The sequence below is a fragment of the Augochlora pura genome, chromosome 4, assembly GCF_028453695.1.
Source record: "Augochlora pura isolate Apur16 chromosome 4, APUR_v2.2.1, whole genome shotgun sequence".
Taxonomy (NCBI): domain Eukaryota; kingdom Metazoa; phylum Arthropoda; class Insecta; order Hymenoptera; family Halictidae; genus Augochlora; species Augochlora pura.
The window spans coordinates 25,273,658-25,298,963 of record NC_135775.1 but is presented as its reverse complement, the minus strand read 5'-3'; the positions used below and the strand labels follow the sequence as shown (position 1 = coordinate 25,298,963).

The 25,306-nt window shown below is 47.9% G+C and overlaps 1 protein-coding gene across 2 annotated transcripts; it reads right to left on the bottom strand.

The window, feature by feature from the left end:
• Positions 1–15,486: 15,486 nt before the first annotated feature.
• On the bottom strand, positions 15,487–23,623 carry Dati (zinc finger protein datilografo). 2 transcript variants are annotated; one of them, XM_078178603.1, is made up of 8 exons: positions 23,248–23,623; positions 19,422–19,589; positions 18,871–18,993; positions 18,446–18,583; positions 17,429–17,629; positions 16,251–16,471; positions 15,972–16,125; positions 15,487–15,740 (listed from the first exon to the last, which is right to left on the bottom strand). In XM_078178603.1, exons 1-8 carry the CDS (start codon positions 23,297–23,299, stop codon positions 15,619–15,621), a joined length of 1,179 nt encoding a protein of 392 aa, XP_078034729.1. In that variant the 5' UTR covers positions 23,300–23,623; the 3' UTR covers positions 15,487–15,618. The 2 variants fall into 2 exon arrangements, with proteins under 2 accessions (XP_078034729.1, XP_078034730.1); XM_078178604.1 differs by having other exon boundaries at positions 17,429–17,617.
• Between the last annotated feature and the right edge of the window lie 1,683 nt (positions 23,624–25,306).

The following is a 25,306-nucleotide window of genomic DNA, read 5'->3' as shown; positions in this document are numbered from 1 at the left end:
AACCAGGCTGTCTTGACTCGACGCGGGACGATCGACGGGTAAAACACTTTGCGAACGCGAGGCGAAGAGTACACGGAGGAATGATTGTTTAATGTTTTCCAGAGATTGGAGGGGAAATTAAGGAAATATTTTATAGAAGGCTTTGCGATTTTCGTTAAATTTTCAGATACTTTCGTTGGATCGCGACGATTCTTTTCTCCGATAAAAATATTGATGGACTAAATGAATTTTTAAAATAGACAGTTTATAATTTAATGTCTCAGGAAAATGTAATTTCGATACGAATTTTCTTAATCGCGACAGAAGAAATATCCGCGCGTCTTTCGCCAATTTTAGTAATTGCTTAAATTCTCGAATTATCTCGTGTAATGATAACCTTTTATTTTCAATTAGTTATAACGATTGCAAAAAAATAGTATCCTCCTGTACTCTCCGAGCTCGAATCGAGGATGTGAATGGTATACACAAACGGGGAAAGAGGAACGTTTTTTTTCTTTGACGAGTCCTCGATCGACGAACACGCTCGCGCGATTTATCTGCGAAAAAGGGAAAAAGCGAGGATCCTTCCACGATAAAATCATACTAGTAGTAATAGCTAAACAATAATAATAATAATAATAATAAAATAATAATAATAATAATAGTAGTAAAAAGTAATTACTTAACAAACGACGCGAGTGTCGGTAGTAGTGGCGTACATAAATCGTAACTCTTTCTCACCCTCTCTCTCTCTCAGTCGTACACGAGTACAATTAAAAATTAAAGGGAAGACATCGAAACATAAACAAACACGATAAAGAATTTTCCCCCTACTATATCTCTCGTATCATACCTAAACCGATACCTTTCGTTTACACGTTCGAATTGCAAAAAGGAAACTAGACTGAGAAGAATTTTTCATCGACTTTCTCTCGATTAGAAGTTTCAACGTTTTCTTCTTCTTTTTTTTACCGGCATGTATAAATAAGTGTACAAATAATATATAATATTTAACGAGTATAACTACATATATATATATATATATAAATCTATGTGTGTGTGTCCGTGTATACAAGTATATATTTATATATATATATTTATAATATGTATAAAAAAAAAAATGGGGAGAAGACTAAACAGAAAAAAAAGGAGAATCTCGAAACGTGGCGACTACCTCTTTTACCACCGATTCTTCGATGTTACAGTGATCGTCGGTGTTGTTCGTCGTTCATCGATCTTCCATCGAGATCGCGACGTCGCGACACGTTCATTGTTCACGGCTTCGTTGGTCTTTCGTCTTTTCTTTTTTCTCATTTGTATTTCGATTCCTTGATCGTTTTGTCGTTACGCTCTTTAAAATACGCCTCCAATTGCCCTCTAACAATTTCATCTTCCATACGATTAACTAATAACTAATAGCGATAATAGTAGCAATAATGATAATAATAATAGCAGTAATTAATAGCAATAATAATAATAGTGGATTAACCACGGTATCGAAATCTGCTTGGGTCGTCCGTCGAATCCTCGTGTCGCTACTCTCTCTCGGATTTCTCATCTCGAAATCGTCTTCTCTTTTTCTCGCTCGCTATCTCTCCGACTCTCTTCCGAAACAATCGAATTTCGCGGGGGCGGGAGAACCGCGAACGAGAATCCGACAATCGTCCCTTGCCAGAAAAAGCATGGATGGGCAGGAATTTTTACAAAAAACACAAGAAAATCAAGAACTCGACGGAAACAACAACAATATTATCATCGAAGATCATCTTTTTTTTTTTCGAAAGCTTCATTCGCACCGTACATCCATTACTTTTTTTTTTTTTTGGTTTTCGATTTTGAAAGAGTGTCGTCTTTTTTTTTTTCTCTCTGCTCTCATACAAGGATCGACCTGGACTTTGGCCGACATTATTATTACTTTTTTTTTCTTTTTTTAAATTTGTGATACAACGAAAAGAGGCTACTTGTGTTTTTTTGTCAACAACGCGGATATTTTTTTTTCGTGTACGGTCCCGTCGGCCCATTTTCTTCCCGTCCGTGATCGCGCGCTCCCTCTCCCACCCCCCTACCCGCATCCGATCTTCCACCGCGTCCACCCGCAATTTTTTCTCGTCGCCGATCACGATCGCGCGCGCGCACCCGATCGGAATGTAATTTACCACGGTTAACAATAAATAAGTACCGATTTTGGCACCGTAGGCATTTTGGCACCGATTTTGTACCATCTTTTTGACTAGAATCGAATCCGAAATCGGAAGACCCCCGGCGGGGGTGGGATGGCGGCCGATAAATTCGCATGATCGGAGGCGTGGAAACGGGCCGGACGGAACCGGAAGTGCGTCGGTATAATTTGCCCAAAAGGGGACTTCGACCAAACTCAATCGATACCATTAAACCTTTGTTTGCACGCACATTTTCGTCGCATCGTGCTTAGACTGCCGTTTTTACCACCAATTGCTTCGCGGTTTCTCTTCGTTTGCGTCTGATAGAATATTATTATATATAGGTTCTTCTGCTTCTTCTTCTTCTTCATTGGAGACGATAGAAACGCGACGAAAACGGGCGCCGAAAATTAACGATAATCTGCGCTTGTGTGTTATACTCGGTAACTAACCGCACGTAAAAACGTCTGAAATATGAAACTCAACTTCGCCATTTTTATTTTTTTGTTCATCTTGTTCGAACGCCTCGCGTCGGTCGTCGCCCACCGCCCCCCCTCTCCGCCGTCGAACGTCCGTTCCTCTCGTTTCACGAACGAGAAACACGGTCAATAATTAATGAACAAGTTCCGTGATAACTATCCACCGAACGTAAAAATCTATAAAAAGGAATTCTAAGCATTCGACAGTATTGAAAATATTCCTCGACGCGTTTTTAAAATACCTAAACACTTCCAGGATCCTCGCACAAGGACTTCGCCATTTTCGTCCTGGTCGATCAAGATAATTTCCTCGTGTTTTAGTAATAAAAATTGTCGCAGCAATCAATGCGAAAACCATGTATTTTTTAAAGGCCGAAATATTTGCAGGATCCTGTGAGAATAATTCATGTCTTTTTCATAGATGATTCGATCGAACGTCGATAGCAAATTTTTATTCGTCAAAGAGGAACATTTTCGGTAAAGACAATTTTCTAACTGTCGAATGTATGTTAAATATTCTTTTCAGAGTAATTTTTATCATTTTGAACGCAACTTGTTTAATAAAATCGTATTCGTCAAAGAGGAACTTGTGCAACGAAGTCTAACGATTAACGCGTCTTTCGACGGCGAAATATTTGTGGAATTCGTTCGAAACAATTCTCGCCGCTATCTATAGTGGCACGTTCGTGTCCCGGCGATGATTGTAATTGGCCGGTGGGTTGGAATCGGGGGCGTACCGGAAGCGACCGGCGCGGGCGTGAAACCCACAACTTAGACATCGCGAACGAATTGGAAACAATGCGTATACGTGAAATTCTGGGGGAGTTTGGGCTCTGAGGGGATTTCACCCGTAGGGATGGGGATTCTGTGGATGGGTTGATCTGTAGGGACGGGTGGCGGGGTAGTTTTGTATTTGTGTTGAAAGCAACGTCATAAGTGAAGTAACTGAACGCTGCACTCGAAAGACTAATGAAAAACCAGGGAAACTTGAACGATCGTCGCCTCGCCGGACAAAAAAATCGCGGGACCCTCGCCGGACCACCATGTGAAACGATCGCCCGCAGGGTTCGCCGTTCTCGAAACAGAACACCGTGTCTCTCTCTCCTCGTTACGTTTCGCGGAAGGTTCGCCGATGTGTTTGGCCGTTCCGCGAAAATGGCGTCGCGACGCTCGTTCAAGCACCCTCCGATCCGCGTCCGAGTCCCACAGTCCTTTGTTTCGCTTCCGTAGTGAGTGCCTCCGCGATTTATCGAATAAAAGGCGACGCTTTGTGGCAGCGGTCGCGCCTGTCCTTACATAGAGTTGTGTTGAATACGTTTAATTAATAATTATGCGTGTATGCGTGGTTACGGTTAACTGTTAATTAACTTGACTTGACAAACGGTTACGGTACTTGTAATTAATTAATTATTATCTGTTAGTTTAAATATGCGACTGACTGACTCTCCCGTCTCCCGCGGCTTCTCTACTCTTCTCCACGGCCATCTCTATCTATCTCTTCCTCGCGACACCTACTCTCTCTCTCTCCCTCTCCTGCCTCTCCTCTGCTTCACCTACTCTGAGTATACGACGTACACACGTTGCCTAAACTACGGACACTTAGTACACTTATTAGCATATTTATTCTGTTAAATATGGGACGGGGGAACGGGGAGAACGGCGGTCCCGGAAAATCTTTAGTTTCCCAAAAATTTTGACGATCTTTTTCGATTTGTTAATTTCTTTGTTTTCTTTTTTCTGGTACGGACCGCTCGTCTCTCGGTCCAGATCATCATTCTTGCACCGAACAATTTTTCGAAATCAGGGGTTTCCTGGATTGTCATCGGGGGGCATGGGCTGGTTGAAGGAAGTTGTACGAAATGAATCCGGTACTTCCGGTCGTTCCGCGGCGCGTGCGCGCGACCGGCCCTGACTGTAAACACTGAAATAGACCACGTGCTTCCTGTATACTTATTTAGTTAACTGTTTACTGCGGTACACTTGTAATTACTGCTCTACCATAGTACTACTAGTTGTGAGTTATACTTGAGAACGATTGTTTAACTGTAACGGAAAACCCTGACGAAGGCACCCACTCAACGGACTCCTCGATGTCTCTGATCGATCATCGTTACTGTCTTTTTTTTTCTTTTTTTTATCTTTTTGTTCAGCTGTGTCAATGAAATTTCGCAACCTATCCAGTTTGTCAAAACTAATTTCCAGCACGCTCTACTCCTCCTCCATCTCGCTATCTTTCTGTCTTTCTCAGAAGATCCGTTCGCGTTTTTTTAGTTCGACGATCTGACGGTGTTTGCACTCTTCTTTACTGTCGCGAGTTTCGCAACGATTTACCAATATCTAGAATTGTTGGACTCGGTCTTTCACCTCGGACACGCATACGGGGGGTTTCAAGTCACGGGGGGACAGGGTAACGAAAACACATTTCCGTAAACAAAAATTTGGAGAATATTTTGAAAAGAGTATCCGGCTGCGCGCGGAACCCTGAGGACTGATCAAGAGTCCCGGGTTCCGTCGCGCAGCCAATCGCGGTGGGTTCGCTGTTACGTCGCCGATCATCTCTACCGATTCACATCTGATCTCCGAATTCGATCTCTGATTCACGGCACGTTACTACTCGGATTGAGTTTCTACTAGTCGCGTTCAAATTTTCGCGGCCTTCAATTTTGCTTCTTTTTCTCCCGTCTCTAACACGACCCGCCAAACGGTGCCAGACATTTCGCATAGAATTTCCATGGAATTTCGAAAGTACGGAATTTTTCGTTATTAACTGTTAGAGATCCGAGGCCGAAATCTACGTGATTTTATCGTTCGAAATGCGTACGCGTTTTGTTTTTGGCCAGCTCGCGGAACAGAACGCAATGGTCGTTCTTCAAACTCCGGGGATGATTTCGCAGCCTCCATCTCGTTGTGAAACAACGCCCCTGGGAGGACTTGGTGCTGGTTTTTCCGGTAGCCCGGGGGCCGGACGATCGCCGGGACACCACGGTCCCGTCGACGCGCCCGATCCGAGCGGGAAAACCGCGTCCTCGAAGCGTCTCGGTGACGGCGAACGCGAACCCACCGCCTCCACAGCTATGCCTCTTCATTATATAGTGGACATTGAAACAACTTATTCCGGTTTTTAATCACGGAGGCTCGGTCGAGGACACCGCGTGAAAACGCGAATGCCGCCGAGGCGCTCGCACTGCTAGACTGTCGGTTTTATCATATGCTGCGCACTTACGATACACACTGCCACGAATATCCACATACGTGTCTCGTCTTTTTTGCTGCTAATTTTTCGCACCCTCTCTCTCTCTCTCTCTCTCATCTCTCATCTCCTCTCTCTCTCTTTCTTCTCTACTATATCTGATGTTTCACTGTTCGACGTGCTTGAACGTCGCTACTATTGCTTTCTCTCTCTCTCTTCCTCTCGCTCACGCTTTCTCTCTCTCTCTGCATCTATGTCTCTCTTTTCTATCTCGCTAGACTGCAACGTCTCGGGGATCGATAAGAGCGCGCGACCGTACGTGGTATATTCGTCGTGAGATTATTTCATCAAAAAATTAAAACCCGATCGAAAACAAATCAACGGTTTTTGCTTATAAAGCCGCGAATTCGGAACAACGGCTCTTCTCCTAACGCCGCTGTATGCCTAATCTGCTTAGGATGATGTTCGGTTCGTTATTACACTTTGGGGTCGGTCTGTCTTGTTGCCGCTGGACGATCCAACAGGCTCTCCTCTCGCGATCTGGTTCTTCTCTCTCTTTCTCTCACTTTCTTTCTCTTTCTCTCTATCGACGAGGATCGAAGCCTGTGTCCAGCGATTCATTTTGTCGACTCTGTACGACGAGACGAAACTCGTCGATTTAGTCGGGTCACTTCCGGGTTTCTTCGCTAGTCAAGTCCGGGATGCTGTGCCGGCGATCGCCTGAACGATCGCCGTATAGTCGTAGTCGGTTCTGCATCCAAACGTATGCCAAAGGCCGCGAATTCCGACGCGGAACGCTCCTACCGTGTTCCGTTCACGCTTCGCCGCGACGAATCGTTCCCCCGCGATTAATTTTGACATTTTTCCCACATCCCGAACGAAAATTCAGCCGAAAGGACTGGGTCGAAACGATCCCGGTAAGCGCGAACGAACCGACTCGATAGGGAACGTTCCGCTCTCCATGATTCACGATCGTCAACGTGTATTTTTTTTCACTCTGCTGACAAAAGGTACCGTGTCTCTATGCGATATATTATGCTCGAAAAATGTTTCCCATGAATATATTATTGGCCGAATCGTATCGTTCTGAATGATCAATTTGTTCTATTATCCGCTTCTTCCTCTCTCTCTCATCGCTCTCTCTCTCTCTATCTTTCTCTGCTGTATCAACTCCGTACAAGTTCAAAGTTTAGATTTGTTCACCGAAAGAATTTTTTCGTTCGATATCTGTTTCTCTCGTATATCGTTTTCTTTTTTCCCATTTGTTTTTGATTCGCTCTAAATCGACAATTTACAAAATCAATTGGCTTTACATATCCGTAGCGTGTGTAGTTAAAGTGTATAGAAGTGTGTAGAAGTGTAGCAAGTCTGTAAACCCTCTCTGTCCGCTCGTGTAACCGTGTATTTGTGAAGTGTAAAATCGACGCCGCGTGACGGCGCCGTGTATTGAGAAGTGTGCGAGCGCGCGGGGTTGCACGCTCTAAGAACCAGGGCAACTTTCTATTGTGAGTAAGGTTCGGCCGGGACCTCGCGGGGGACACCCCCATAGCGGCGCGCGTTCCCCGTCGCATCTTCTCGCCTCTCTCGCGACGGTAGTAAAAAAACCCGCTTCACCGCGCCGCTTTTTTTTTCCGGGCCCTGTCCCCGCGCCTCGGCCCCGGCGCTTGTCTTCATCTTCCATCCATCATCCACCTCCATCTTCTCTCGCTTCTTCTTCGTGTCTGTGCTTTGTCTGTGATTCTGTGCACTGTTGTGAACTGTTCGCTCCTTGGCGAGAATACCAATTCCACCGCGCGGCGGCCGCAGTCGCTACGGCGCGCGCGCGCGGATTTAAACTTTTGCATCGTTAAATTCGTGAGGTCGAGTCGTATTTGTAAGTGTGTATGCGCTGGGAGTATACACCAGCGCATCCGGGCTATGGCATTTTTTTTTAGATTATTTAAACATTTAGCAAATTTACATGAAAGAGATTAAGATTATGGGTAGTAGTAAGGGCTGGTTTTGCAGGACGCGTGCTCCCGTTCTGCCTGTCGATTCTCCACCGTTTCGGCTCGCTCTTCGTTATCAGCTCGCCTGTCCGCCATATTATATATATATATATGCTTGGCCTGTCGTCGTCGCCGAGGTATCACCATTTATACTCCACCGAAGAGGAACTCCGCGTCCGGCTCTCGGGCTGCTCGCCGTCCTCGCTCTTCCGCCCCTCGATCTCGCGACAGAAGCGAATCGCCTGATCGTCCGTCGTTTCGCGAATCATTGGCCTCTTCGCACAACTCCGCCTCTGTATCGTCGCGAGCGTGCCGAGCTACAACCGAGAGGGTCGAGGTCCGACGACGAGCTTCGTTCTGTTCTTCCGAGCGTTTCTTCTTCTTCTTCTTCTTCTTCTTACAGCCAGTATCGAGGCCGGACTCTGTCGAATCTTCTTCTTTGTCTTCTACTACGTCGTCTTCTCCTTCCTCCGTCGGGATGGTTCTTCCTTCGTATCGTCTCCCGACCACGGGGATCCTGATCTTCGTTCCTCTTGCGACACCATCGGTCTTCTACGACAGTGGCTTCCGGTTGTTCCGTAAACAGCGCCAGGTTCCGTGGAAAATCCGGCGAAGGTAGACGCGCTGCGCCACCGGCCCGCTTACGAGTTACGGGCATATGTAAATCAATATATTTGTAAATTATTTTTTTGTGCTTTTTCATCGCGGCGCGCGCGACCGTCTCGCCACGCGCCGCGACTGCTTTTTTTTTTTCTTTATTTTATTTCGTTAGCTTTATCTCGTTAGTTTACGTTACTTCATCATCGTAATTACTGTTTACTTGTTACGTTTATTTATTTACCTTTGTTTACCTTCGCGCTTATCATTCTTCGATTACAGAACATACACTACTAGAGCTATTGTTTAATTGTTTGCTTGTGTGTTTGGTTTAAAAACATCGTTTATTCATCGTTACGTTTTTTTTTTTTGTTGATTTTTTAATAAAATATGGTACACGTTCGCGGGGCACGGGCCGGCGCCTCGGGAATCATTCCTCCTTCTCGCGCGGGGGTGTGACGTGTGCGGGGTGGTGGTGGTTTTTTGGGGAGAAGTTGTCGTGTCGGCTTGCTGCCCCGTAAAGTTTCTTTTGTCTTCGAATGGCCGCGAAATTTTCACTTCTTCTTCGCCGAGTTGTCTCTTCTTCTTCTTTTTTTTCTTTCCTTTTCCACCGATCTCTCGAATACGACTTCTTTTTTTGATCGCTGTGCTCGCTCGAAAGAAACGAAAACCTTCGTTTGCTCTCCGTTTTTTCTTCCGGTTATCGCTTTTATTCTTCTTCTTCTTTTTTTTTGATGAATTCTGCGCTGAATCAACAAAAGCAACCCTCGGCGCACGGTAAGGATGCACCTTGTGAAAAGCTGTCGTCTCGGAATCGTTTCATGACCGTCGTGTGTGTAAATTGTGTGTTTTTGTTTGAATCGTCTCCTCTCCGTCGCGACGCGACTCATCACCGTGTCATGAAGGATCTCGACGTTGTTCTTGTTTTATTGTTGTTGTTGTTGTTGTGCGGGCGTCTGTAGTGTTTCTGATTGTATAACTGTTCTTGTTTAATATGCTGAATAAGAAATTTTCCTCTTCTCCTTGTGTATTGTCTCTTTCTCACTGTCTCACACACTCTCTTCTTTCTCTCTCTCTCTCTTTCTCACTCTTTCTCTCGCTCGTCTCTCACACTGTGAATTTGGATTTCGATGTTCGTTTCTCTGTTCTGCTGATATACGGCGATAGCGACGGTGAAAAGTGGGTGATTTGTTTTTTCTTTTTTCCAGAATACGCTCTTCCATTTCTTTTTTGCCATTTCTTCGTATCATCTCCTCCGCTCCATGTTATTCGTGCACCAATTTTGTTTGCTATTTCTCCCGATGATTACGTTTTCCTCGCCTTTGCTCCTTGACGGCTCGTTTTTTTTGTCGAGGGACCGTGGACTGTCAATTTTGCCTCTCGCCGATCGGTTATGTTTGCGATTTTGGAAAAATTGCTGCGACCTGCCGTCGACGCTGCTCGATGCTGGACCCAAGCAAAATCGTACAGTTACTCGTTGCTCGCTCGTTTTCTCTCTATCTCTTCGCGACGATTCGTCGTCGAACCGCTCCAGATGGCAGCCTTCTCCTCGAGTAACGTGTCCGACCGCAGGCAATTCTATTCCACTGGCAGCGCCCCGAGCAGGGTCGCAGCGTTTTCGAAACAAACGAATCCCGAAACAAGCAAATCCGCTGTCGCGTTTTTTTTTTCCTATACGAACACACCTCCGGAAACGTGGCCGAATATATCACTCGTGTGTGTTTGTGTATACAATGGTTTTCGCTCGAACTCTCGTGTGGAATGATGTAAATGCGCGTGGTACCCGAAAAGACGGAAAAAGTATATCCTCCTCGAATAAATGAATGTTCGCCGAACATTGTGTGTTTCTTGTTTTCCCATTTTTCCAGTTTTTTCCCCATTGCTTTTTTGCTCCTTGATCGCTGCTTTTGTTATCTTTTTTTTCCCTGTCGTCGTCTTTCTCTTTTTTTTTCTTTTTTGGTCCCTGTCCTAATTTGGAGGCTAGTTTCTCGGTGCCGGTTTGGTGCGAGTGTGTGAAGAATTGTGTTCATCATATTATTTTTTTTTTTGTCCTTTTGTCCTTTAGGCTTAATACATATCTATCCTATCGTAGCTGTACAATCCATCGCAATGCTTGTGTGTAGGTGAGCGTGTGTCGTTTTTTTGTGTGTGAATCTGTGTATGAGTGTGTATCAGTGTCGAGAAAAAAAAACTTCCCGATCAGCGACGCCCATTACTTGGGGAACGCACTTATGCTCGCGCTGGGCGCCCCGCGCGATCCCGCGAAGGACCGCGCGCGCGCGCTACCAGGCGGGATCGTGTTCCTGATGGTTTTCGCATAAGCGCGACCGCCAACGACCAGGCGTACACCGACGACGAACAGAAGCACTGGTTCGATAAAAACGATTATCGTTGGTTGCGTGAACGAGGTGTATGCACTCGTCCAGCTTTAGGTATTTACATAGAAACTAACCCTATTTCGCATTATGTACTCGATTTAAGTTTACCAGTAAATTCTCAGTTTATGCTTGTGATATCAAGGTGTATTTACATACTACTTAATCCGAGGAAAAAACGCCCTGTAACGCAAAAACTTGTTATAATAAGAACGATCAATGGATCGACCGGCGCGTACACCGGCGCCGGAAGTCGATCCCGATCCACGCCGATCCTCGTCCCTTTTTTCTTTCGACTTCCAAAGCTGCAGAATTTCTTCCATCACCGGCTCCCTTTCGCCATCTCGTCATCGTTTACTTTAGTGCTCGCCATCGTGTCATTTGTCTGTGAGAAAAATAGATTTTTGGACGCTAGAAAGTTGCATTTGGATTCTGTTTCTTTCCTTCTTTTTTTTTTTTCCTTTTAGTTTCGGGTACGCTCCGAGGAGTCTTCGAACAAAGATGGCGACTCGGGATCGGCGCGATCGGTCGGTTTCCGGTCGCCGGTCGGGCCGGTGCGACCGTTAAATGTAGCTTTGACGATGAATCCTTTAGCAAACTTTTCTTCTCTCGTTCCAGACGGTGAAAAAGCCTGGCTTTTACCGGCGGCTTCTCGGCGCGTGTCTTCCGTATTTTTTTCTTCTCGTTTTATTTTTTTCCATTGATTTTTCACGATCTCATTTACGTTCAACGAAGATGACGACGTTAGGCTACTTTCGTAAGTGGCGAACATTTTTTTGTGGGGTTGGTCGAATCGGAGGATGGGATGTTCCCCGAAGAGGAACGGAGAATTCGGGACGCGGAGGTTCTGCTTTTGCTTTTCTACTTTCGCGACCTCCCGAGTAATTTTGCAAGAATTTTTTTGGCTCGAGTCTCGATCGTATTCTCATCATCGAAAGCATCGTCTAATATAGATTGGTCACGGAACGAAAAAGTCTCGACGAGGGTCTCCGGAAGGGGTGAACCGGTCGATGCGAGGGTAAAATTTTCGGCGCGATACGAAGGATTCGTAACGCGCCCTTCGGGCCCACGATTGCCAGTCGAAGGAAACGAAGGAGTCGAACGTTGCCGCGATTGAATGATCATACCTTTTTGTTCCGTTCCAACGAATCTTTTCTCACGATAGTCTCCAGTTTTCGAATTGTTTTGCTTCGGACCGCCTCTAATTGTCCGCCGATTGTTTCGAAAATACCAGCATTTTTTTCATTCTGGTGGTCGAGATCGAGTTCCAAAAGGGAAAAACGCGTCTCTATCTTTCTTTCACTCTCTCTCTCTCTTTCTCACTTTAGTTTTCGTGCAAAAAATGCTTTCAGCTGGTCACGTCGAAAGTAAACCCCATCGAAAAAGTTACGGACTGTCCAGGAATAGTAGAAAAAGGTCTGGAAATCGGGGGAATGGCGCGCGTTGGCTCGAGATTGATGGGGGGGGCTTGGTTATCACAAAGAGGTATCGTGCGCGTGTGTTCGTTTTGATGAGGGGGTCGATTAGGGGACTGGTCCGAGTCATTTCTCTAAACGTGTTCGATTCGAAAAAAACCTACTGGACTCTTCGACTAATTTTCTTTTTTCAACCGGATTGTACTCGAAAGTTTCTTCCTCATTTCCTCTCCCTCGTCATCCTCATCTTCGTAGCTCTTTTTAGTATTTTTTTCTCATTTTTGTTCGCGATTCACCTTTTCATCTCAATTAATGCTATTCCTCGCCTCGATTTCTCATTTGTATCTCACGTTTTTTTCACCTTTTCTCGTGTGCTTTCGTTTTCCATTATTCATTTTTTTTCAGCTCCGTTTTTAATAAAATTGATCCACCTTCTGTTCCGTTTCTCCTTCTTCTTCTTCGTTCATCTTTATTCTTCTTCTTCTTTCTAAGTATTGCGAGAACGTAACGGTATATTGCAAGTAAAAGTTCGAAACGACGCAATTATTTTTACGCGTTCAGATTATTATACTCGGAAATAAAAAAATATTTTGCTTATAACGATCACAGGACCTCAGATTACCTGAAGCACGCCACACTAAAATCTCTCTCGCATGCTCTCTCTCCCATGCGCTCGACTCCCATTCGTTCGCTCACAAGCTGGCGTTCACGGCTCGCATTTTTTCGCGCATTCGTTCCATCCTTGATGCTCACGAAGCACATTCCCTTTCGCGCAGCTTCCCATTCGCAATAATCGCGTGCCCGTGCACGTACGCGACCATCCCGAGGCCGTTCATTCACGAATATTTTCCCCTGTTGCTCTCGTGGTCTCTCTTTCTCTTGTTCTCGTTCTCTTTCTCACTCCCTCTCTCTTTCTCCCTTCTGCATGGTCTTCCTCCCTTGTTTCATCCACACTTTCGACATCGTTCTCTGGTCGACGGTTGCTCGGGATCGTGTACAACTGCACAGGCACGCGGGCACAGTCGCTCGAATATCCTCTTTTTCGCCTAATTTATATCCTAGTCTCATAGACCCTATATTTATTATTTATAATATTTATATATATATAATATATATAATATTTAGCATTTAGTTTTTTATTTCTCTCTTACTCTCTCTGTGCATCCTCAGTTCTCTATCGTCGATTCTTCACCGCCACCTGGTTCGGGTGCCGCAGTCTGGCCCCGGCGTCCAGCGCGAGCATCCGCGGGCGTTCCTCCGCACCGCGTTGCGCTCGCGCGAGACGCCGGTCTTCTCACGTTTTGTATATCGACTCGTTCTTCTCTTCTCATGTACAATACATCCTCGCGCGGCTCGAACCGGTGGCCCCTCGATTTTATCGAAAACTGTGCACGTGTACAACGGGGAGGGGGCACAAACAGCGGCCAGGCCGTGTGTGCCACTAATTCGCCTTCCGACCTCGCCGCCCCCCTCCTAAAAATTTTTTCTTCGTTTTGTCTCTCTGCATCATACACGCCAGACTCTCTGTATGTATATATAATATATATAATATAACTGTTTGTAATAATTATATTTTGTTTGTCCGCTTACGAGCTAATAGTTTCCGTGCTGACGACCAGCACAAGTTGCGCGCATTTCTATTTAAATCCTTACGTCTCGAGTAAGTTTCGCCGTGTTATGTGTGTACAGAATATGTGTGTGTGTGTATGTGTTTTCATTGTGTGGGCTCGGTTGTGCGAGCTCGTGTGCTCGTGTGTGTGTGTGCACTTCCTGTATGTATACATATACATTTATATATATATTCCGTATAGATACACATATGCAGGCGCATATGTATACGTATACGCTTGTGTATGTATATATACGTGTCCGTTAGATACGTATGCACTCTCCTCCGCGACGGGAGGCGGTCTTCTTCTCTTCGTGTGCTTTCTCAGCTTTGTGTGTACAATGTAAATCACTAAACCGGGGTGCCGGGCCTCGACACGGCCCGACCGCGCCCGTTCGTTTGTCAGACCGATATCGTCTTTCTTCTCGATTTGTAATCGCGTTTTTGCCCGTCCGATTAGAACGGGAAGAGGACTTTTATCTTCGCTTGTACACCGCGCGGCGACGTCGCCCCCGCTGTTCCACCCGCGATCGGGCAACGGCGGGAGCCTGGACCGCGTTTACGCACGTCTCAGACGCGTGTCTCCGGCGTCTGTTCGTCTGCCTTAAACGTTACGGGAGCTAAGATTAGGGGGAGGTTTGCCTTAAACAGGTTTCGTAAGGTATGTATAATATGTATACGGGTTAGTTTGTTGAGCCTGGGACCGCGGGCCGGGTTTACCGCCGCGGCTCACGAAGTCTCGCCGGGCCCCGGGCGCGCGCGGCCCCTCGCTTTTCGGCCCTTGTACTAAAAAAACCATAGTACCTCGCGTCGAGCACGGCGCACGCGGGGGCCCGATCGGGACCGGGAGCCCGCCGCGCGACCGGCCGCGCGTCAGTTATAAGCAGTCGCGGTTCATTAATATTATGGCACGTCTCAGGGGTGGCGGGCTGCTCGCGGTGACAACGCGTCCTGAGAATTCGGAAAGAGCGACGTCGCGGCAAAAAAACGCGCTGCTCGCCCGACGGGGAGCGTCGCCGACCGGTGCCCGTCGGAGCACGACGGCACGAACCCGATCGACCGACCACGATCCCGGTCGAGCGATGTTCAGGGGGTCGTTCTAGGAACTCTGGGGCCAGGACCGAAGTAGGAACAACGTGATCAGCGGCCGCGTAGGCAACCGCTGCGCTAGAAGACCATCGTCACCGCGACGCTCCTCGCCACGCACCGTCTAACGGATTTCTAGATACGTATCAAGTCTGTTTGTGCTTCGCCCGCTTGATCAAGCGGGCGATCAGGTTCGGTCGGCCACGACGTGACCGAACGTGGCCGGGCTTCAAAGTGCCGGGAGACCTCGGAATGGGCCCTCGAGCCCTTCCGAGACCTCGCCGTTTTTTTTCTTCAAGAAAGATTCTAAAGTTGTACTGCTGAGACATGAGTGATTGCGCGGGTGACCACAATTGGACGCCTCGAACGCCGTAAGAGGACGATAAACGATCGCATGAATTGACAATTCGTTGATCGTCCGCGTACGCCGATTCTTTAGACGTTCTCAGAGTTACCGATCATATCGTCGGCTTTCCTCTTGACGCCGCGGTCTTCCTGAAGCTGCTGCTGCTGCTGTTGCGGTTGCTGCTGTTGTTGTTGCTGCTGTTGCTGTTGCTGTTGCTGCTGCTGCTGATGGTGGTGAAGACCAATGCTCGACGAAGCCTGCTGCTGCTGATCGCCAAGGGACGCAGGTCGCTCGCTGGTTTGCAGCGACTGCTGGTTCAGGCGTTCAGCTTGCTGCTGCAGGCTCGTCTGCTCGGACGTCCAAAGGGTCCACTCGTCTCAGTAGTAACTGAATTTTCATGGTTGCTGGTTGTTCTGCTGGTTGACAACGTGCTGTAAGGTGAAACTCAGCGCACGCGGGTCACCGTGAAGCCTCAGCGCCTGCTCTAGCCGTTGCTCTTGCAGTCGTAGCGCTTCCCCTGCGAAGTTCAACCGTTCGTCATCTATTGCGTCTTCTATGATGCTAGAGTCTTTGCAAGAATGTTTCGGACATTTTAGCTACTTCGTTTAAAGAACAGAACATTCATTCGTAGAACAAAACTTGGGCTTCGATGAACAGAAGTTCATCCCCAATGTATAGAACTTGAGCCTGGTAGAGATTTAACGAGCTATCGAACAACTGGCGGTAGAGCAACCTTGTCGAGACTCACCAAGGTCGGATGGCAGGTTGTCTTGTTGGGACATCTGTTGGTTCGTGTGATGTCCCGGCATGCCGGAAGTGCTGCCTCCGTTATGCTGTCCCAAGTGATGTCTGACGTCGCCGCCGACCGCAGAACTCGCCGCCGCTGCTGCCGCCTGCGTTACCTGTAGCAAAACGTTACACACCGTCTCAATTAGCTACATCGTTTCGGGGAAGCTTTACGAGGGGTCTGGATTGTTCGTCGGACGAGAGGCGTCCGTTTGGCAGACAGAGCGGACAATAGACTTACAGCCAGTCTCAGCGCGGCTTCCGCCTGAGAACGCAACAAGGCTTCCGCCTGGTGCATCCTCAGCGTCTGTTCTGGTCCGGTTGCCTGCACTCCCTGTTGTTGCGGTCCCGTCGATCCTTGCGCGCCCCCGCTCATGTCACCGTTGTTGCCCATCCTCATCGCCGCCGCCAGGGACGCCATGTCCACCGGCGATAGATTCGGCGACACCGAATTTTGCAAACCTGCGGAACACCGATCGGTTTTGGTTTTCATCGGACGGAGGGGAGGGTGATACCTTTTCTTTTTTTTACTTGAAGATGCTTCTACGGAATACTAGTTCTGTTGCAGCAGGATACTGTTTCTATCTTTCTAGAAGGAGGTAGATACACTCTAGGTATACTCGAAGTATATTTTAGGTATACTTAGGCATATTCTAGGTATATCTTAGCTGTACTCTGAGTAGAGAGCTAGATACACTTAGCTATAACCTGGGTATACTCTAAGATACTTTCTAAAAAGAAAGGCTAACTTTTTCTCAACAGAGCTATCGTAGATGCCTGCTTAACGACGCTTTAACCGTATGTTATTCAGCTCTTGAAGATTCACCCATTTCTGTCTTCAGACGCAGAAAGCATCGAGACTCTTTATACTCGCATTCGGAGACGCGTCTCTTTAAGATACGTCTCAGCAAACGCAATATAAATCGACGATGCAAAAGGCCGGGCAAAAAATCGGTGAACCTCCGGAACCTTTGATCAACTATGCCTAGAGAACGCTGCATGTTCGCCGAACATCTGGCGACAAGAAAGCTTTGCACTTCCAGATTCTCGGCGTGTTATTCCCGCGATCGACTCATCGCGGAGACGCCGTTCTTATCAGCGTCGCCGAACTAGCGACATGCTCGCGATCTACGCGGGCCGGCCACTAAGATAAGAAAAATCCTTGCCGCGGAAGAACAACACAATTGTAAATCAAGCGGTTTATCGTCGGAATAATTGGAACGAGTCCGTTCGCGGTTTGTCTATCTGTTGTCCCCGGGAACGGACTCGCGTCGCGCGACCCGATAAGCGGCTATCGACGTCCTTGAACGGCGTGCCGCGAGAGCTAAATCCCGCGAGCACGGATCCGGGGGTCAGATCGATCGATCCAAGAGAGAGAGCGAACCGTACCACGTTCCCCGATCATCGACGAATTCTTACCCGCTGACGCGACCGCGGCCGCCATCACCGCCATGCGTTGCTGCTGCGACTGCATCTCGTCGTGGTACTGTTGCGCCGTCCCCGGTTGGCTGCCGGCCCTCAGCATCTCGCTGAGCTTGTTGCCGCTCGGTCCCGGCGACGCCATATTGTTGTTGTTATTGTTGTTGTTGTTGTTCAGCAGACCGGTACCTGCGCAAAAGTCTGCTCCCGTTAATATGGGCGGTCGCGTAACCGGTTGCCGTGGCGTGGGTCTTTCGGTCGCGTTTATGTCAATTTCTTTCTTTTTTTTTTTTTTTTTTTATTTAGTTTGGCGCTAACGGTACGTCGTTAATCATGAAAAAAAAAGAACAGCTCATTTCTCACGGTGGTATTGTCGTCGTCTCTAGCGGCGTTAATACGGCAGTAGATTGTATACGGAGTAGAAGAGACGAGAAGAGTAGTCGAAGAAAGTAGTAGCAGTAGAAGAAGAAAGAAGAGAGACGTTCTTATAAAAAACAGAGACGCTCGTCATGATATGCGGGAATTACTCACACAAGAATTCGTAGATGCTTTATTTTTTGTAACTCTCCAGAAATAATATCGATGTGCATATTTAACACGTTTTTGCTACAATCGCTGTCGCTGCGGCCTAAGCTCGGCGTTGTTCTTTTTTGCGGGTCACACATACTTTTGGTACACATTACAACGAGACTTTGTGCAGGGTTTTTTTTCTTTGTCTACGTGTTGGATCGGGTTTCGTGGTGTGCGTGTCTGTGCGTCAGTTTTTTTTTTTTTTTCGTGGGTCAGAAAAGCTTCTCGCTTTTCTCGAACGGGTTCTGGTTTTGGCTCGTGTCTCTCTCTCTCTCTCTCTCTCTCTATGTGTGTGTGTTCGTGTGTACGTTCGTGTGTGTTTTTGTGAGTGTGCGACGTGTGAGGATGGATAGTCGTTACTCTATAAGACTGTTTTCACGGGCACTCTAACGATCATTCCACTGACGACCGTTTGCAAGAAGACGGAGGAACAAGATCGGAGCGTACCAGGTTCACTACCGGCCGACGATAGTCTTCCGTTTCCGCTGCTGCTGTCCGAGTGAGCCGACGGCGACGGACACATCGGTGGTTGTTGCAAATTTTGTGGTCCGCCTGTTTGGCTTCCCAACACACCCAATCCCGCACCTGCCGGACACCAGAACCACGTTAGGACCGTCGTTCGCGCGCGTCTCAGCTCGCGTTTTTTTTTTAACGATCATAATTACACACACATTAATACATATTTGATGCGCATCGGCGAGACGCGGCGATCGAAAACGAGACGGTCTGCCGCTCGTAGCGATCGCTCGCGGTCTCTCGTCTACGCCAGGTATCGCACACATATACGTAGACGGTGATATAGATATATAAATAGGTATAATATATAGTAAATGACTGTTGTCTCTGGAGACGACTTGGTTGTGTTTCGTTACCTAAACTCGAAGACGCGAGGATCTCTCTCTCCCGCCTCTCGGCGGCCGCGCGGCTTAAAACGTACTGCGCGGCGAACTGGTGTTTCGGGTCCATTCTCATGTGCTCCATGTGACTCAACAAACCTTAACAGCAAAGCAGAGGCGATCTCGATAGAGTTCGTTATTGGTCAGTATTACACAGATATATCGCAGAACGGATAAACAGACACGATATATATATATAAATATAGATAGATAAAAATACGATTAAAAACTTTAAACTCCGACGTATTCGAAACGAAGGAAAACGATATTCGTATCGAAAGATGAAACAAGTACAAAAATAAATAAAATAAGAAAATGTAGAAGAAGAAGAAGAAGAAGAAGTAAAAGAGGAGGATGAATTAGTAAGTAATAATAGTAGTAGAAGTAGAAGAAGAAGAAGAAGAAGAAGAAGAATACGATGAAATGAAATGGGTAGTAAGAGCATTAACGAGGTAGAATAATATATTCATTATATGTACGTATCTGAGCGTCGTTATGGTTGCAGCAAAGAAGGAGGATATACTTACCGCTCTCATGAGTGAAGACGGCTTGGCACACCGAGCACGGCCACATCCTGAGGCTTGAGCTAAGCTGACTGGTCTCAGGATGACAGGCCAGGTGCTTCCTAAGACTACCCTCGTTGACGTAGTGTTTTCCGCACACTGGACACGGGTGGTTGGCGGTCCGTCGCTTCGCTAGGTAAACCCCGGCAACGGAGGTTGTGCAGTCAGCGGAGGGAACAATAGGGCGACACAATTTCAAGGTCAATGCTAAGCAGGATAAAGCTTCCCAAGGAGAACGAAAGCCACCGCCTCCATATATATGTATATATGTATATATATATAGATATATCGTAGATATCGCATTATCAGCATAATATATCGTCTCTCTCTCTCTCTCGCTCTCTCTCTCGCTCTCTCAAAAAATCTCATCTCGTCTCGTTTATCATCAATGATCAATCTTCTCTTAATTCTCTCTATTTATATATATATATATTTTTTTTTTCGGTACTTTCTATCTATATTTATTGATTTATTTTATTTTATTTTATTTTTTTTTCTAAAGAATCTCTTCGTCTTCATTCCACCTCCTCCTCCCTCTCGTCCTCCTCCACCTTATTTCTCACGCATTCGCGGGTACACACGCGCGTGTACGTACGTCGACATTCCGGTCGACCTCGAAGGCGAAGGGAGAATCCTTGCAGACACGGATAGCCGAGGACCAGAGGAGAGCACTGACCTCGGACGCACCGCGAGCTGCTTCTGCCGTTTGCTGGCTCCCTTTCACGAGCGAGGTCGTCGGCCCAAAAACCAAGATGCACACGCACGTACGCGCGCGCGCGCGCACGCACGCACGCACGCTTCATAGACGCACAAAGAAAACGTTCTCGACGACGAGTACAGATCTCTAATCGCTCTAGTTCTTTGTCTTTATTTTTTTTGTTTTTTTTTTGTTTTTTTGTTTTTTGATTTGTTAGCGCTTATGCTTTTCTATCTCTCGTCGTTCGGATCCCCTTTTGTCTGATCAGCGGCGACGCGTTTTTCTCCAACATCAGCTTTTTTCTCGTTTCGTCTTCTGGACACGTTCTCCCGTATATTTTTCCCCACTCTTTTTCTCTCTCTCTCTTTCTCTCTTTCTCTTTCTCTCTAGCCGTTCCCTCGCTATTCCATTCGGTACTCTCCTCTTCCAGGTTCTCTCTTCACGGGAAGAAGACTCCGTCGTGCACATCTCTCGTTGCGAATGGACACGCGTGGTTCGATTCTCTTCCTCGCTTGGAGTTCGAGACACACTCGAGATTTTTCTCTTTCTCACTCTCTAGCTCTGTTTCTCTGTGTTTCTTTTCTCTCAGAGATTCTCAGGCGAACAGCCGAAACGGTCGAGACGCGAGTCGCAGACTCTGGCTGGAAGACGACGGAGGAAACGAGACGACGCGAGCTCATTAAAAAAAAATAGAAACGGGACACCCTCGCGCGTAAGACAGAGTTAGTTCGCTGCGTCTTGTCGATTGTTCTTCTCTGTACGTCTATCTAATACGGATTCTCTAGATCGATACGCGCACGCGTTCTACGCGTACGCGTACCAGGCCCACACACTTGACAGAACACGCACAAAACGAGAACGAGAACACCACCCTTACTCAAGCACCGGTTTTTGTTTAAACATATAGCGTAGATGTGTACACCGTGCCGCGTATACATGTACGATATACATTGCGTGCACGGGCCGCCGTGCGGCGGACGCGCCGCGAGCCGCGCCGGGCGATACCGCGCGAGAAGATCGCCGTGGAGCGGAGAACGAAATTCGCCCCGGGGCCGGCCTCCGCGTCCGGGACCGTTGACTTTGAAAATTCCGGTCGATGTTTGCGGACCGCGTGGATTGCGGTCATCAATATTTACGCTAAAACCCGTGAAAACTCTACGAACTACTCTCGTCGAGCCGAACGTTTGCTCGTCGCGATTGACTCGCGCCCCTCACCGATCGTATTTTCAAAGTCAACTTAGCCCCGAGAACGGAGTCCTTTTTTTCGGGCCGTGTTCACAGTCGCGTCTTATTTATAAGATCTCATTTACGCTCGAGCAGATCGTCCTCGAGAAAGATCCCAAGAACCGTGAATCTCGCTGGCCTCCGAAGACCAGGCTTAACCCTTCTCGCGTGGCGAATGCAGGGACCTTTCGACCCGCGAACGATAAGACACCAGTTTCCAACACAAACTTTATCGCGAGGCCAAAATGACCCTGCATTCGTTTCCAGCGACGATCGAAAACCATCCGTCCCTCCGAGGGTTAAGACGGTCTTATAAATAAGACACGACCGTCGAGCACCGCCCTTCGGGTACCCTTTTCTTCTCGTTCTCCGATCCCGAGTGACTTCCGCGCGGCTGACCGCCGACGCGGCGATCTCGCGTCGGTCGCATGACGACCCGTGCACCGTCTACACGTTATATAGTAATATTAGCCAGTAGTGTACGCAAAGTATTAGTCGGTGAGTGCGCTCTAACTGTGCTACACCCCCTTTTTCCGTTTTTCAGCGCCACAACAGAGTACGAAGAAGTGACAGGACAATGTGTGCATATCGCCCGCGCCAAAGCAAGTTTCTCAGGTGGGGGGGTTGTGGGGGTGTCTGGGTGTAGGGGGGGGACGTGAAACGTACTTAAAGACTAAGGACGAACCACCCCTCGTTCGTGTCTCCCGATGAGCGGTTGTTCCACCACTTTCTCGCTTCTCTTTCTCGCTGTCTCCATTCGCTCGTTCACGCGTTCGCTCTCCCTCTCGTTCGGTTCTCTCTCGCTCTCTCCCACTCATACGCCATTCGCCACGGTCCCTCTCTCTCTCTCTCTCTCGCTCCGTTTTTAGACTTACTCGCGCAATTAAGGCACCCTCGTTACGTCTATCTCCGTTCTTTCTTTCTCCACGAAGGAATCCGCGCGAGAAAACCCTCGGCCGGCCCCCCGCTCGTTAGCTGTTAGGCGGTGTTAGACGAACGGAGCTCGACCCAGCCGGAAGTCGGTGACCGACGGCGAAGGGACCAATCGTCGTCGAATATCTCTGGCTCATTTTTTATTAAAGCCGTCGCGATCATTCTTCGGTCCCGATTCGAAGCGAATCGGGATCGAGATTGGTCTCGATTGGTCTCCCTCGCCGGCGGTCATCGGAAAAGACCCAAAGCGCGTCCCGAGTTAGGCCACCGTGTTATAGCGTTAGTGCGGAGGTCCACCGACCATCGTGCTCTTTAGGTCGTTCGGCACAGTTCGCTGGTTTTGCGCCCGTAGCGATCTTTAATCTATTCTTTCTTCGGAAAACGCGCGATCGATATTCTAACGAGGTTACTCGCGTGTGTTGTTGCGCGTCGTCTATCTTTGACACTCGATTCTGGAATTAGCGTCTCTGATCAATTCGTTAGCGGTCTTTACTGGACCGCGTTCCCGTTTTCTCGTTTTTTCTCCAGATATTTTAAATTGGTTATTCGTTACCGCTTAAATAAAGGAAAAAATGTACGGCTCCGACGTCGACGTTCGTCCTGAAAGCATCGACGACTCGAACAGCGTGTAACTGCATGGTCGTCGATGGGGCAGGACCGAAGAGAACGTCGGAGCAAAAAGAGGCTAGATAATTTTGGGCCTGACGGATGGTCCGGCGGCGTAACCAGCGATTAGCGAGAGCACGGGTGATCGTTGGGCCTAGATGATAGCTGCGCGACGGACAGGTGTACGGTCCCCATGGTACACGCGTCGCGAGCGGTGTCGAACAGGAACAGAAAGAAAAAAGAAGAAGAAAGGGAACAGAAGCAACCCGGAGAAAGAAAGAATGACACGGACGGTGATCGAGGGTGCTCGATTTATCCGTAGATACTTACTGGCAACGCCGGAGGCATTCGGGTCCTTGTGGGTGTGCTTCATGTGCTCCATAAGAGCCTCGCCGCTGAGGAAGAGTTTGTGGCAGACAGGGCAGCTGGTTGCGTTCGGGCCGCCGATCAGAGTGGCGTGTTGCTGGAACACAACACGCTGTTGCAACTCCTTTTTTGCGGGGGCCGGAAGAAGAAGAGACCGGAAGCAGGCACACGCGGCGCACCCGGTAGAGAGCAGCCGACCCACAGAATACCACCACAGAGTGTCGCGAACCAGAAGCGCAGGACAGGCAGCGCACAGAACAGAACACGATTGACCAAGTGAGAGTTAGGGCACCAATTTGCCTCCGCCACCACGGACTAATCATTCTAATTTACTTCTTTTTTTTTTTCTTTTTTTCATTTTTGCTTTTTTCTTTTCTTTTTACTATTCTTTTTTTTTTTACTCTTATATCTGACTATTTTTTTTTTCTTTTCTCTGTTTTACTCTGTTTGCAACTGGGAATTCACCTCGAGTGTCTGGCTGAGGGGAGCATTGGGGTTTCCAGTCGATCTCGACGCGTTCACCGCGAACAGGGCCCTCGTTCACACTCGAGCTACATTGTTAGCCTTTTGCGAAACCCGACCGTGTTGTGTCGCGACGGTGACAGTCGATCCCGATTGTTCGTGTCGAAATTGCTTGTAGGAATAAGTTACTCTAGTTTTACGAAGCCGCCGTGTGGCTGTACGTTTGCGATCTAAGGTGTCGCTACTAAACTGCGGATTTAATGCATTTGTGAGAAAACCGATCAAATGCAAGACCGCGAAGACTGTAATGCAACGATTGAGCGAGGAAGAAAATTTTCATCGAATTTACGCGCGGAATTTTTGTTTCGCGCGGGGGTCGTCGCAAATTGGAACGACCTTTGACCGAATGGATTTTAATTCAGGCTTCGCAACAGATAATCGAGTGGGTGTTCCAGCGGCTCGGTAGCTCGAGTGTCAATGAATGCCCGGGACCCAGGATCCCGACAAACGCTAAGCTTAACGAAGGAGTATTTATTCAATGAAACAATGTCCACGTGAATGGTCACAGTCTTCTGGAACTAATTTCGCGTCGGGAGGATAGCGATTCGGTGTTTCCTCGAGTCGAGATGAACTGGTCCTCGGGGACGCAGAAGCGGAGGAGGATCTAGAAGTGGGACTTGGAGCGGTTCTCGTCAGAGCGCCGGGAGTTGCAGTGACGAGGATCCGGTTGCGGGCTCGAATAATCCGTTTGTGTTAGGCGTGAGAGATCGTGAAACGGTGGAAGGACGTTCCGGGAAGGAGAAAGCGAAGCCCAGACAGGCGAATGTGTAAAAGCGCGAGGGCCGAAGATCGATCGGGGGGGACCACGCACGGAAAGATTTGTTCCCGATGTCTGGCGCGGGAGAGCGCGCAGCTGTACCGGGAGATCGTTTCTCCGTCGATCGATCTTCGGCGTGCCTCGCCGATTTCAACGGGAATGCAAAGCATAGATCACAAACTAGCTACTACGACACAATCACGGGATGGCCTCTGTTGCCGTTCTTGTTTCCGCGGCTTTATGAACGGCGATCGACAACGAAACGGCGAACGTGCCGGACGCAGCGAAAAACAAACGCGTCGAAGCTACCGGGGGCAACAAAGGCCATTGTTTGGAACAGGTAAAATATGAAGTGAACATGAACAAAATTCGACGTCCTCAATTGAAAAGTATCTGTCTTCGTCGTTCAGGTGGTGACCTCGTGTTTTAAAGGAACAGTTTCGCGGTCGTCGTGTACGTATCTTTTCGATCCACCGGTTTTCTTTTTTTCTCCCCCTCCCTTTCAACATTTTCTTTTCTCCTCTCGATCGTTATTCTCTCTCCCTCCCTCTCGCTATCTCTCTCTCTTTCTCTCTCTTTCGCTCTCTCTTGGAAGAGAGAGAGAGAGAGTGAGAGCGCGAAGGTCGGTTTTATATACGCACACGAGAGGCGGGCAGGGGCACGCGGCGAGGAAAAACATGGTGGCCAACCTTGCTCAAAAGAGTGCTTAAAACGGCGAGAAAAAGAACACGAGGGAACGGAAAG